This window comes from Dermacentor variabilis, unplaced genomic scaffold, assembly GCF_050947875.1.
Source record: "Dermacentor variabilis isolate Ectoservices unplaced genomic scaffold, ASM5094787v1 scaffold_13, whole genome shotgun sequence".
In the NCBI taxonomy this organism is placed as follows: domain Eukaryota; kingdom Metazoa; phylum Arthropoda; class Arachnida; order Ixodida; family Ixodidae; genus Dermacentor; species Dermacentor variabilis.
In genome coordinates this window covers 38,596,033-38,611,269 of record NW_027460291.1, presented here as the reverse complement: position 1 = coordinate 38,611,269, position 15,237 = coordinate 38,596,033, and the positions used below count along the sequence as shown (strand labels likewise).

At 45.2% G+C, this 15,237-nt stretch overlaps 1 protein-coding gene across 1 annotated transcript in view; it reads left to right on the top strand.

The window, feature by feature from the left end:
* The first annotated feature begins 1,262 nt into the window (after positions 1-1,262).
* Positions 1,263-15,237, top strand: part of Ttc30 (tetratricopeptide repeat domain 30) — a 55,713-nt gene continuing 41,738 nt past the window's right edge. Inside the window, exons 1-2 of the mRNA XM_075677435.1 lie at positions 1,263-1,491; positions 4,871-5,084. Of these exons, the coding sequence (XP_075533550.1) occupies positions 4,905-5,084 (180 nt within the window). The 5' untranslated portion in view covers positions 1,263-1,491; positions 4,871-4,904. The remainder of the gene's footprint in view (positions 1,492-4,870; positions 5,085-15,237) is intronic.

Here is a 15,237-nt window from a genome sequence, read left to right as displayed (position 1 = left end):
ATCATGCAAATAACAGTAACATAGTACATAGTAACATGGTACTACACTGTCTGTTAAGTTTTAATTTTTGATTTATTTTACGGTAGTACTGTTACTGCTCCGAAATTTTTCTGTGGAGCTGTGGCCTATTCAAGCTGTTCTGAAAACAGCTTTTTGACAAAGTCCTTCTTTCCGTATCATTGACAGAATGAAAATAAAGATTGATTTGATTTGATAAAGAACGTAACATATAGAAGTCTGGCAGCACTAACTGAAAGGCAGCAAAACATCAAGTTTATTTAGGCAATAACGTAGAATCGATTAGGCTGAGAATTCCCGAATTGTGGAACAAGCGCCCCTGTGGCTGAGTCCAAGAAACGAGGCTGCAAAATCGTGGGAAACAAACTATTCAGTGAAGATCAAGTCTGGGTAGGGAGAGGCCTTACGATATTGTTCATAACGCAATGAAATGGCACATAACAAAAAGACGCGATCAATTATTTCGTCCTCTTAAACGCAGCGGAGCAAGCTGTGGCGTTCTTCTTCCACGACTGGACTGGCGGTTGCCGTAGCGGGGGAGATGAAATGAAATAACAGAGGCGTCCTTAATTAAGTATAGGTGCACGTCAGAGCACCCTAGACGGTCACAATGAATGCGGGCCATTCAGTTGGGCATTTCGGATTGCCCCAGTGCTCTTTGAGGACATTCAAACCCGCAAATCAATAATTACGTCCTCATGAAAGAAAAACCACAGATAAGAGTACACAAGACCGTACCTGGCGTTTCCAGAACTTTAAGGCCGGAATGCAGCTTCATGGCTCCGTTTATTACAATAACTCCTTATGACACTGACATAAAAGGCGCAGATAACCAAAACAAGAAGTGAGTAGAAGATGCTCTAGCGCTCACTTAATTGCATGGCTGTGAAATGTAGATAAACCCATTTACATGCGCTGACAATGTAATCGCGCTTCAACATCTTCCATGTGTATGTCTTGATTCTTCCACCGAATATTTGCATCTTGCTACTTCCACTGAATTGTGCCAGCTTTCTTGGAAGGCTCATGCATCAACCAAGCATACAAACTCGAAAGCTTTTTGTTTTTACACTTTACTGACCTTGCGCCTTTCCCCTCTATGCTGCGAGCTCGCCTCTCATTCCTCCTCGCCGCGCAACGTCGGAGGCGAGCGCGCCGTATGCGGTCGCTGGTCGCCATTGATTGAAGTGCGCCCGTTACCCATGGCAACCAGCACGGTAAACCACACGCGTGCCTGGCCGTACTGCCCCCGCCAGACACGACTCGATGTGAAGTCTTCCACTAAACAGTCGCCGTTGGCATCTATGCAAAATAACGGATCGTAATTGGAGTACACTGGATGGTCGCTGTGAAGTTCGGATCCCCTTTGCCATTTGCCGCAAATATTAGTGAATTGTTACCGCTCACTTGCTAGCGTGCAGCGGGATTCGAGGGCAGATTATAGTCCGAAGCCAACGTTCTTCAACGGACAAGGTAAGCGGCATATTCTGCTCGAACTGAGATTTAACAGAAGCATGACTGTTTCCATTTTCCTTTAATGCAAAGCGCCTTGCCGTCGCAAAAGCCGAGGCCAAGTGGATTGTCAATATTTTCAGCATCTCACATTTAGGACAGGCGCAATGCGAAGAAAGCCGGGACGCTATAACGTAAAGCTATTCCAAACTTTTCTATTCCAATTTAGCAATCAGCCCTCCGCGATTGGTCAAAAACTTTTTTTGACCACTCCCGCTTCACCTCTCCGTCATGCGACGCCACGAAAAGCGCGATAGCTCCCCATCTGATATGACGTGTGCACACTGATTATGCATCATTTGACCGAACAAACGAAAGATTTTTATTTCTGATTCGACGCCTTTTCGCCATTAGCCCTCGCCTATTGGTCAAAAGTTTTCCGGCTGCACCGACTTCGCCTGCTTGTCACGCGACGTCACAAGACTGCAAAAACTTACCGCGTCAAAGTGACGTGTACGCGTTAAAGATGCATTAATATGCCGAACCAAACTGAATTTTCTTCTGATAAGCCGCAAGCTGCCCCGTTCCAAAAGGAATAAAAGATGGCTGCAGCCGATCGCTCAGGCACTGGCTACTCGCACCTGCTGGAGAGCATGGGTTTATTTGCGTATTATAAAACTTTCTGCAAGGCTGTGTAACGTTTTAGAGCACTTTCGGCACGTTTACGACCTCGTTATGCCAACCCTTCGTTGCTGAGGATCCGTTTTAGCGTCATTCTTAAGCTTGTGTTGGATGCCGCCGCGATTTTCGACCAGCCACCGCAAGCTAACTGAGAGAAAGCGGACCAATCGCAGAGGCCGGCACCACCCTCTTCGTCAAATTAGCGATATTCAGTCCAGTGGCTCGGCCCCATCAATCCCTTTTTGCTTGAGCGTGGTCCTCGCCTCTTGTCAGCCAATTAGATAAGACCAGCCGCTCAGTGTAAACATTGTTATTAGTTTTTCAAGAAAAAAAAACGACCTATGAAGGAGGAGAGCGTTTGTTTGGCCTGTTCAGACAACCCTGCGGGTCACTACCTGATGCTTGCGTCGGCGGTTACGCAAATTTGACGTCAGAAGATTGGAATAAAAACATAATGGAATAGTTTTACGTTATACGGCCCCAGCACGCAGTAACAAAGGGGAAAAGTACAGACATTTGCGGCCAACAGCTTTTTCTTTGTCACCCAAACAAAGACCACAACAGGGGCGACAACAGACTTCCTAGCGGATCTCCTTACTGGTGTCGGTGTAAGACAGGCAACTAACAGTAATAAAATTGCTATTAGCAGAGTCCTGCAACACTGTTGTATTGGTATTATAGTACCAGTGTGCATGTTGTCTCGCTTCCCAGATGGATTGATCAGTATGACAACTGTGCGCTTGTGCCTGCGTGCGCGCATGAATACAAGCTCAAAACAGGGTGTTACAATCAGCTAACTTGCCGTGAAAATGCTTGCCATGAAAATCCTTTTACTATGTGTAGGTAACATAAAATACAAAGAAAATATAAAACTATTTGCTTTGTCCTAAAGTATTATAGGCACGTTGTGGGAAAATGGACAAATTATGAAACAGTCGGGTTGATCTGAGGAGACGCATGGATGGATCGGAGCTTTGGACAAGTTTTTCAGGTACAGAAATGTGCGGCCGCAAACTGCGAGCGCTTTTTTCTAACGTGAACAAAATTAACTCGCGCGCGACACCGTCAGCCGAACTGCGCCGCGCAGCGAAAAAGCGAGGGGAAAATGAACGCGGGGCCTGTGACATATGCGTCACACGATCCTTGAGCTGCTTGGGGTTCGATTTCAGAAAGTTGTTTCGGCTGACGGTGCTTCTCAGGCCCTGTGCTGTAGGCGCTGGGGTCGCAGCTCGCCCATGAAAATTCACGCCGCCTGCGACCAGCGACAAGCTTCATACGAAAAAAAAGGTATTGTTTCGCCATGAGAGCACTAAGGCAATGTACATACGCGTGGTTATACAGACCGGCTAGCCATTACTCATCTAGTGCATTCGATTAACATCGACGGCCTAGTTAGAACACATCGGCGACATCGGTTTGGACGCCACCCAAACATACCACGGACAGACAGAGCGAACGCTGGCTAGCTGCGACCGCCTTCGCTAACTGCAGAAAAATGAATATATCACAGTTTACGTGCGAGATATGTGAAATGTATGCCATCCGAGAAAAATTAACCCTATAGACAAAGTGTGAGAATGAGCGTCTAAAACATGTGCGGAACAGGATACATGACATGTACGCATGAGAGCGCGGCGCGCGGTTCGCGGAAAGAAGCTTCACGGGACACGCGTACAAAAAAGAAGGAAAAGAAAAAAAAACTTCAAATGTTTGCCGCCTCTATGATTGTGGCTGATCGCCTCTGTATGCTTAATGGTGCGTTAGAATGTAATACTATAACACTAGGATAATGAACACCGAAGGTGACCGTAGCCAGTTATCTGAACGAGGGAAATGTCATCAAGCCCCCTCATGAGTCACGTCTCTACATAGATGACGGCGAGCGCTAATCGACTCCATTGTGTCGCCATCTAGACAGAGACCAGCCGGACTCCACCAGACCAACATTGTCCTGGCTAGTTCTGGCAGCTCGCATGTGGCTAGAACCATCCAGCCCGATAAAAACGAACGTGTGGTGGGCAGAGCAACCCGAGAAAAACTATTGAGCTCTGGCTTGCTCTAGCAGCCCGCGGGCAGCCAGAAGGAAAAATCGAAAAGGTCTGTAGTCTCTTACGCAGCAGCGGAAGGGCAGCCACTGCAGAGCAACACTGCGCTACATGCTACAGGCTTCCGTGTGCAAACACTTCATTGCGTTGAATAGTCTCTCATTGGCGCGTTGCTACTTGAAGGACAAGACGACTGCACCATGGTTTGTGAAGATAACGGGTGGCCTCACAGGTGAAGTGAGGTGGTGTAGACTACCTTATGAAGTGGTCTGAATATCTGGCGTTTCTCGCAATTTTCCGACATATTTTAACCATAATGACTTTGATTCATGAACATTGTCTGGATATTGGTCCACTTCTCTAATTTCTACCTGTATATATCAATGTGGTTCCTAGTTGTGGAGCAATATCTCAGTACACAGCCATGTTCGAACGACCCAGATAGAAATACTGCCGCAGCGAGCGTGAATGCAATTCATTACTCAGCACTCAGTCCCGAAACACACGAACTCTAGGCGCATCTACGAAGGTGATTAGTCAATTTATTGTCTTCTGCCTGATAGAAATTAGTTGTAGTAACTTCACACTGAGTGCGGTGCTGAGGTCAGCGCGCCCATGTAAAACGGCGAGTGATCGTTTCATTGGAACTACTTAGCTCTGTTTCTCCTCGCCAGATTTCTCACCTACAGGTGGACTTCAGATGCGCACATGGCATCGTGGATGCGTCCCATCCGTGACGGCGAGTACACGAGCGCCATCTACGGTCTCATCCGCGAAGGTCGATTTACCGAAGCTGCCTCGGCGCTGGCGGATTGCAGTCGCCGACAGGGGGCACTGGGCAGCCGAGCCGCGATCTCTCTGCTCGCATTCTGCCACTACCAAGCGCAAGTATGGAATTTCTTTGTGCGAATTATTAATTTGCAATTCGTAGGGCTGTCAGGGATCAGGTCCTTATAAGGCAGTCGTAGTTTGCGTGCAGGGAAAAAGAAAGATAAAAAACTTGTACTTTCTGATTTTCCTATTAAATATGTGGCCGGTAGGCGCTTAGGGGAATGTTGCAGAGCATGGAAAATCATGAGCGTAAGACTGGGAGATCAATCTCAAACACTTCACATTCACTGACCAGGAAAAAGCGAACACAGGTGGCGCTGTTCTGAAGGACCTGATATGAGAAAGAGGGCGAGACAATTGGGGTTGACATGGAAGAAATACAAGGTCGTGGGCGCAATATTGTGCCATGTGATTTGTTTATAATGCACTACCTTCTGGATCATCCCACATTTTTAGACGGCCTTATCTCTGGAATTGGCCATACTCATATTAAATTGCAGTTTAAAAAAAGCGTCCGCGGCCTAATAGGTATAGCGTTGGGCTGGTATGCTTGGGAACGTGGGTTCGACACAATAAAAGGGAAGAGTAACCATTTTTAATTGAGCGATAGCTTTTGCTAAACAACACAGATGGCGACGACTTAAACATACGAGCGTAAATGTGGGGAAGTCGGCAAAGAATTATGCAGATCCCATACACTATTGGAATCGGTGTACGCTAAGCTTCCATGAGCCAGCAAGGTAAAATTGCCCATTACGACTAGAGGCGCGCTGTATATTTCCTCAGAGTCCTCAGCCACCATGACCGGAGCATTCAGAGCAAGCAAACGTTTTTTTCTGCATTAAAATGCTGTTGAATCACAAGATACAACGTGCTCGACCTTATAGAAACGCTCCACGACACCCCAGTGCAATGACAGGCGAGCAGCGAATTTCGGGAACGAACGCGTCCCGTAACTTATAACTATCGTCACCCAGAAGGTGTGCGCGCTTACTTCATATTATGAAATTGTTGCTATGCGATGCGGACAACATGCCACGTGCCTCGAAGCGCTGGCTCGCACGAGAGAAATTGGTAAGGTTCTTCTATTTCGCACTTCCAGGCATGTGTCTCAGTGGTTGTGTTTCTCTACGCGATCAGGCTCCCATTGCGCCCTGCTCTCTTTCCTACAACAAATTCGCTTGCCTTCCTGCTTGTGAGGAACATTGCAAAGCAGAAAACCTTTTTTGCTGCTTTTGTTTTTCTTTCTTCATATTCTTTTATGTTTGTGTGATTCTTTTGTGCAACTTACTTATTTTTGTTCTGCTTCAGCATGTTTGTTCTGTTCCTACTGGCACACACTGTCGTACTCTGTCATTGTTTCGCTTTAGTCTTTATGGCTTGTCGTCATGTCTCTTTCATCTTGCTTCCCTTCTTCCTATCTTCAATATGTTTTTTGTATCTACTCCTTGCTGAAGTGTACGCAGGCACTGTGCCCCTCTCGATGGCAAGTGCCAGCCTGTTACCTGCATGTATATATGTGCTTATATATGGACGAATAATAATGTGTTCGTGGCCTAGAGGGTAGATCACCAGGGTCCTGTACTTGCGAAGCTGGCTGCACAACCACCCATCAAATATCTCATATATATATATTTGTTGGCTTCTTAAGATATATATATATATATATATATATATATATATATATATATATATATATATATATATATATATATATATATATATATATATGTAAGGGTCCTTTGTTTTCGGGCTTAACAGTTGTTTGAATTCGGGGAATAAATCCGGTGGTACTTTTAAGGAGGAAACCCGGAGAAAAATCGCGGATTTTTTTATCTGGTAGCCCAATGATCAGGAATTTTTCTGTGACGTTTGCAAACGATTCGCAACAAGCAATGGTCTCGCTCTGGACACACATGTTTAATTTAAACAAGCAAAATCACTTATAGAATCATGTAATGACAAAGAGAGCTGTTGTTATATCATGTGCCTAACAGAACTTTGCAAATTCTCGTTGTGAGGCATTATCATTATATATAATAAAAGATACCCCACTAACAAAATCAACCAAGGCGGACTTGGCAATCCCTTTTTCTTTGTTCATTCCTCTCCCTTTCTTAAATATAAGAAAAACAGTACAAGTTTAAACGGACACTAAAAGAAAATATTAGTTTGAGTTTATGCAATTCCTATCTGTCTAGAAGTCTATCATCATTTTCTGGGCGCCAATATACGACGTTTTCAGCGTACAATACTACCAGCGAACCTCCTACTCCCGTTACTCATCGCATTTTGATTCAATCGCGCCAAAACTGAGGCCACGACGTAATCTCCACGTTACCATTTCTGCCACTGTCTGCAAATCAACCAATCCTCTCTCAACCCGCATAGGCGGCGTTCAATAAGCTGCCCGCCTCCTACTGTCCTGTCTCCCGGTTAGCGGGCGTTGCGAGCCGCCCGGTGCCCTGACGTCACGCGATGCGTCACAGGACAGGTACCATACTCCTCGACAGGGGGCTCCACTCTAATTTTTCATTTGCGTCATTTTCACGTTGCAAATGCCTAATTCATTACAACAGATTATTGTTTCAATCCAGGTCGACCTAATATTTCCTGTAGTGCCCCCTTAAGGTAGTGCACACAGGAATGCTTCAACGGAGGTGTCGTGCTTTTCCTGATCTCACGAGCATTGTATTAATGTACTGTATGATATGCATTGGGAGCATTTCTGTGTCTATCCTAAATCTGCCGGGCATTCCGTCCTTGTCTCTTGCCATCCCATTTCACTGGCTTCCAATACAACGTCTCCAGACAAAAATGAATGGAATATCAACTACACAAATCCACACAAAGTGGCACTTGACATTTCTTGCACTCATAGTTCGTTCCAGTTTCTTTCTTGCTAGTGGAGCACCATCTGCATCTCTTTCTTGATGAGCTTCCCTAGAGGTGACGGTTGGGCCTAGAAATCTCACTTCATCTGGAGCACCCACGATTTTCTGACCGTTCGATTTTTCTTTTTTTTTTCGAAATAGCCTAGCAACCGTTAGTTACCTTATTTATTCAGAGCCTATTGATATTTCCTGCAGCGTCATAAAGGTATATTACTGCAAGGGGAAAACATGGTACATAATATGTTTGACCCCCACAACAATAACAAGTACACAAAAAATCAGCAACGCAAATCTGCAAAAAAAAATCGAGAGCAGCTAAATGGCAGTGGGGAATACAACCGCCTACCATGCCCTCATAATCACAATCTCGAACAGATTTTGACAAATTGTTTCACGTAGAGATGGCGTGTAGGAAGAAGGAGTGTTAAAGCAAATTGTTGCGGTACTGTGTCGTATTCTCCTAGCGTGGTCGTGGCGGCGAGACAAAAAATGAGGAAGCAGTACGTATTGGTCTCTGTTAACTCCCGATCATTTCAAAGTATATCTTACACATAATAATCAAAATTTCCCGCAGTCTGCCTTCTCATAGAGTGTTGCAGTTTAATACAGCTCTTATGGATGTAACGCTTTGACAGGTAGGATAATTTGAAAGAAATCTGGCCGCTCTATTTTGTACACATCCAAACGAAACACACAGATTTGCGAATTGAGAGTTCCAGACCCTGCAGGCGTATTCCACAAGAGACCTAATGTATTGTGTGATCAAAGAATTCTTTTACCTTAGGTGGTGCTTTGTTAGTGTAACTCTTAATGAAATTAGGCAACCTACTGGCCTTTTTGAGAAGCGTACTCGATATGGCTGTTCTACGTAAGGTCAGCAGAAAAATACACACCCAAACATTTATAATGAAGCCTTTCCAAGTAGCACTCCATGTACACTAAAAGGAACTAAATATATGCTACGCCTGCACTTGGGTGATTTGTATTGACACTTCGAGGAATTCAAAGACACGCTCCACTTTTTTGCACTCAAAATCAATGTGGTTCCAGTCGACCTGCAGGTGGTGTGCGTCACAATGGGTATTTATTCGGCAGTAGGTCACACAATTGTCAGCATAAACTCGTATTTTCCTTCTTATACAGGGTGACCATATTTAAGATTTGTTGAAATTTTTTAACATTCCCCTGCGGCAGACAGCACAATTCTTATCCTTGAGCCGGATTATTTATTGAGGTGGACAATACTAGCACGAGAAATCGAAATACATATTGAACTAATCAACAAAGTACAGCTGGTGTCTGTCGAATTCTCCGTTACGTCGAAAGCAGTCCTTGTACCGTCGGAGAAGACTTCTGAGTGGTTGCTGCTTACTCATGGGGAGACTCGGATTACGTCGAAGGTTGCTTCGGGAACTGCGGCCGTTGAGGTAGATGCGGCAGACTCCGAGAGGAGAAAAGCATTCCTTGTTTCCACTATATCCCCGATGAATGGGATCGTCTTGCCTTTGCTGATGTGTTTAAACTCGTGGCTGAAGTTTGTCAGCATCACTTCCGTTTTTCCTGCGTGCAGTCGAGCCGTCCCTCTTGCGACGTAAATATCACTGTTGAGCAGTAGACGTCGGTCATTTTAGTGCCGAGGAAATTGCGATCCTGGAATGAGGTAGGATGCCGACTTGGTCCTCAAGTACACTCAAGGCACACTTACTGGAAGCCTTTTTGGTAGTATCGCTTTGTCGGTGGACAGCGTTATCGACTTCGACCTCAGGTCGATTATTACGCCGTGTTGACTCAGGAAGTCCTAGCCGAGGATTACGTCTCGAGGGCACTACTTGAGAGCAAAGAAGTCGCGGGGTAGGTCCTGTCATGAACTGTAATTGTTGCCGTGCAGATTCCAGTCGGCGTTGTCAGGTTTCCTCCAGCTGTCCGCATTTGAGGGCAGTCCCATGCAGTGTGGACTTTTTTCAACTTGGCAGCGAATAATCCACAGATGACGGAGTAGTCGGCTCGAGTGTCCACAAGCGCGGTGACTTTGTGGCCGTGAAGAAGCACGGCGAGCTCGGTTGTTCTTTGTCTTGCATTACAGTTTGGTCTTGGCGTCGAATCACGGCTGCGTCGCGTTGACTTGTGGGTAGTACGTCACGTTGTCAGGTCTTCTTTGATCGGCATATTCTTTTCTTCCAGGCTTGGTTTCTGGGGCGTCGTTGTTGCGTCGTCGAGATAGATCTTGAAGAGGTGTCGTTGGCGCTGGAGGATCTTCGGTATTTCGATGTACAGCAACCGTACCTCCATGGGTCGCTGCTTCTGGTTTTCCTGATATGGGCTGACGGACTGGCCCGGCGCTCGGCCAGTGTATGGTTGGGGCTGGGGCGACAGGCAGCGTCCTGGTGACGGCGAACGCGAAAGACGTCGGGGCCTCCACTGCGTTGCGGGGATGTAGCCAACGAAGTCACGTGGCCGCTCCCCAAGATGTGGACGTGGCGCGTTCACAGCGAACTCTCGTAGGCCCATATCGAGGTATGGGCGTCAGCGGTAGACGTGGCCCAGGTCTCCATGCAGCCGATGCCTAGGGGTGTGGCCGCTCAATTCGCCACGGTCCGCGCGCACGTTTCTTTCGCACGAAGCGCGGTTGAGAGCTCTGCAATACAATAGCGCATGAGCGCAGTAAAGTGGTTCATATTACAAGGGCTTTCTTCGAAAGGCCGGAAAAAGTCACCACGAAGCATGTCCATTGCTACAAAAAATTGGATGGATCGTTTTCCAATGCCGTCTACAAACTAACGAAGCACACTTGACTCTGGAGTGAACATTAAAAAATACCATAATTGATCTTAGTTAATTCACCAATTTGGCGCAATATAAAATATATTAAGAAGGAGCGACACATATGTCGTTTCTTTTATTCAGTTGTGGTTAAACACTTCTTTTTAATCCTTACTTCAAATTACGTGAGACACCCTTGATAAGGTGCCCCATACAGTGGACTTCTGTTAGGGCGATCTCGAAGGACCGTGAAAATTTGTTCGTTCACCAGGAAGTGATTAACGATTTTGGGAAATTCTCAAAGAGTAGCTATTATTGTAGCCAGATGTCTACAACGTGAAATAATACATAAATTGGCATTAAAACCAAAAGGCAGGTTCAAGAACACATTTATCGAATTTTCATTAAACAAATTATTACTAATTATGTACTCTTGTTTAAGCTATCAAGGAATTCTTGCTTGCTCGCACTATGTGAACATGCGTGCTGCCACAAAAGTCGATATTCCACCTAGCTTGATGAAAAATTCTATAGCGCTCTGGTGTAAAAAAGACGCACCAAATATTCAAGGCATTATGGGCTGCATTGTTGGTGAATATTGCTAGTTTCTCTAGCTTCTGTGTATTGCCATCAACATATTTAAGGACCGTCTCGAGGACGTCCTAAAAGTAATGTTTCCTTTGTGACAGCCCTACAGGTATCCACGTCATTGTAGACGCTTGCATAACTGTTAAGTCCTCAGAACTAGTGCAGGTCTAGCAGCACCGCCTTCTTCATATCTGTGTCTCCCACTGAGCCAGTGAATAGGTGTCAATGGCGGCTGTAGAAGTTCTGCTGAAACTAATTACCTGTTCAGGATATTAGGATTCAGTTTGTATTGTGTGAATGGGAAACGAATGAAATGCTCATGCAGTGTTCCTCATATTCGTACGTTTGGCTATACCGGTTTCGTTTTACGGGAGTCTACACTGTGTCTATTGCTGTTCACACCTTACACTAATTCGAAAGAAAAACGAACAAAATGAAGTACCTTAAACTTTGATTTAGTTTACATCCATAACATTCAGCTAGGCCTCCGCTGCATTAAACATACAGTACGTTCCGGCTGCAATATTAAGAGGTGGTAGGACAATTTGGAAAGAAGAAACGGTCCCAGCGTTAACATTTGCAAACCCCGTACTATGTTTGATGAATCTTGTGAGGGTTCAAAGTTCACCAAAAGTGGTGGGCCGATTGGCGGTGGGTGCCAAAGTATAACCACGAGTAAGGAAGAACAAAATTACACTAGTTGGATGTCTTTTCATTTAAAGAAGCATGGAGCACAATATGTTTTTTAGGAATGGCTCGGCGAGATGGATGATAAGCGTGCCCAAATAATTGTACCTCTAAAGAGTGAACAAAGTATGAACAAGGAGGCCAGAAAGCTCACGACCAAGTGCAAGATTGTTGGAAGTACAAGTGTGGCAAGTGTGACAAATTATGTTGGGAAATAGAAACGGCAAAGTGGCTGCAAAAGATGGCAAAAGAACAAGCGTGTAGGAATAGGTGGAAAGTTTTCATTTTCCCGGGGGGGGGGGGAGGGAGCTGGGGCCTGACTAACGTACCGAACGCCATATATATATATATATATCTTTGTCACCTGTCGCACGGTATGACCATTTACAAGACCTCAGAGCAGGCGACAGTTCAGTTTCAGAGGCTGAGTCCTATCGCAGCACGAAGAAACTGGCACCATTATCCTTCGTGTAATTGTCGTATACATATACGCTTGGCTATCACTAACACTGTTTCGCCTTTCCGGCCGACCTGCAGCCTCTCTCTGTCCTTTTTTTTCTTTTTCTGTGTGCCCGAGTATAGGCGCTGCTACGCATGGCTGCAGTTGATTCTGATTTCGAGTGAATCCAGCTTGGCCTATTTTCAGTTACTGAGTGAATTATACAGGGTGCTCCAACTATGACGCACCAAGATTTAAAAAAAGACCAGCAGCGTTACTCCATCCGCCAGTAATTTTTTGCTACTGAGACTTATTTCGGTAATTGCAATTAACTATCTAACTTGAGCAGTACTGTTAGAATTATGAAAGTGTCAATGGGACATTAATAGGCACTGCCAGATGAATACTAACTGCGGAGTTTTCAGCAACGCACTAATTGCGCAAATTTATTTTCCGACTGGCAAAGAAACCTCACGAACTATGAAAAATACCACGTTACTGGGCTCCGACTCGCATCATAAAGCAGTGCCCTCAGATAGGCTGGCTGAAAGATACTACATTGCCTGTCGCAAGCCCGAAGAGACAGCGCATCACCTTGATAATAGTACGGAAGGAGCACCAACAGCAGGTTTCGCGTTTCGCAGATGTTCCTTCCTCTCATTTCTACAGCACATTTACTATCCGTCTCTCAAAGCCGACGGATCACATTGATAACAAGAGTCCCTTGATAGCGCGACCGAAGTGCCACTCTGACTACGCACAAAACGCGAAAAGCAATGGAATAGGCAGGGGATGTTTCGAAATCCTGGCTCAGTTCGCACGGCATGAAAAGACTGAGCGCGATATTTCGCGCCAGATACTTGCTTCGGACCGAAGCCAAATTAAAGAGACGGTATTATTTTTCGTGAAAGTGTATGCGTGCTGCAAAAACAGGCTCATGGCAAAAAATAAAAGCAAAAAAAACCAGACCGAGGAGCGACCTACGTATAGAGAAAGGCAAAAACCGATGCGTTCAAGAAAGAAAATATACCACTCGTAGATGAACCGAATTGGTAATCGGGATACCTGCACAAAAAATAAAAAAATCTGAAGTTTTCAGTGTGCCCTTGTTCGTAAGCCCCGTTTAACACCATCTGCTGCCTAGAGGGCCTGTTTGAATAGGTCTCCTTCTGCAATTACGCAGTACTGCATGAATCCGCTTTATCACATCTTCAGTGGCTTTCTTGATGACCAACGCATGAATTCTACGGCAGGCATCCGTTATCTTTCCATTGAACTTATGTGAAGTCCGTCTTTATCATCTACGTACAATCTTACACATTACTCTAAAGAAAGAAATCGAGTGGAGAGAGGTTAGGTGGCCTACCATTTAGAGGATTGCATTGCTTTTATTTGTCCTTATCCCATTTCTTTGTTCCTTTTTTGTTTGTTCCGTTATAGGAAATTCTCTTGAATTGATTGATGATTGTAATGAATATTTATATGTAATGTTCTTTGCGTATGGTCGATTGCACTACTCACTGCCACCATGTAACACGGGGGCTAAGGGCACCTCAAGCTGCCTCATTGCAGCTTTTATATTAGCCCCCGTCATTGTATTTTAGCAATGGAAGCAAATAAAGAAAGAAAGAAAGAAAGGCCCGTGCCTTCCAATCTCATCTGCATCATCACCAGCCTGGTTACGCCCACTGCAGGGCAAAGGCCTCTCCCATACTTCTCCAACTACCCCGGTCATGTACTAATTGTGGCCATGTTGTCCCTGCAAACTTCTTAATCTCATCCGCCCACCTAACTTTCTGCCGCCCTCTGCTACGCTTCCCTTCCCTTGGAATCCATTCCGTAACTCTAAATGACCATCGGTTATCTTCCCTCCTCATTACGTGTCCTGCCTATGCCCATTCCTTTTTCTTGATTTCAACTAAGATATCATTACCTCGCGTTTGTTCTCTCACCTAATCTGCCGTTTTCTTATCCCTTAACGTTACACCTATCATTCTTCTTTCCATAGCTCGTTGGGTCGTCCGCAATTTAAGTAGAACCCTCTTCGTAAGCCTCCAGGTTTCTGCCCCGTACGTGAGTACTGGTAAGACACAGCTGTTACAAACTTTTCTCTTGAGGGCTAATGGCGATCCGCTGTTCATGATCTGAGAATGCCTGCCAAACGCACCTCAGCCCATTCTTATTCTTCTGATTATTTTAGTCTCATGATCCGGATCTGCAGTCACCACCTGTCCTAAGTAGATGTATTCCCTTACCACTTTCAGTGACTCACTACCTATCGTAAACTGCTGTTCTCTTCCGAGACTGATAAACATTACTTTAGTTTTCTGCAGATTAATTTTTAGACCAACCCTTCGGCTTTGCCTCTCCAGGTCAGTGAGCATGCACTGCAGTTGGTCCTCTGAGTTACTAAGCAAGGCAATATCATCAGCGAATCGCAAGTTACTAAGGTATCCTCATTAACTCTTATCCCCAATTCTTCCCAATCCAGGTCTCTGAATCACTCCTGTAACACGCTGTGAATAGCATTGCAGAGGTCGTATCTCCCTGCCTGACGCCTTTCTTTATTGGGATTTTGTTGCTTTCTTTATGGAGGACTACGGAGGCTGTGGAGCCGCTATAGATATCTTCCAATATTTTAACATACGGCTCGTCTGCACCCTGATTCAGCAATGCCTCCATGACTGCTGAGGTTTTGACTGAATCAAACGCTTTCTCGTAATCAATGAAAGCTATATATAAAGGTTGGTTATATTCCGCACATTTTTCTATCACCTGATTGATAGTGTGAATATGGTCTATTGTTGAGTAGCCTTTACGGAATCCTGCCTGGTGCTTTGGT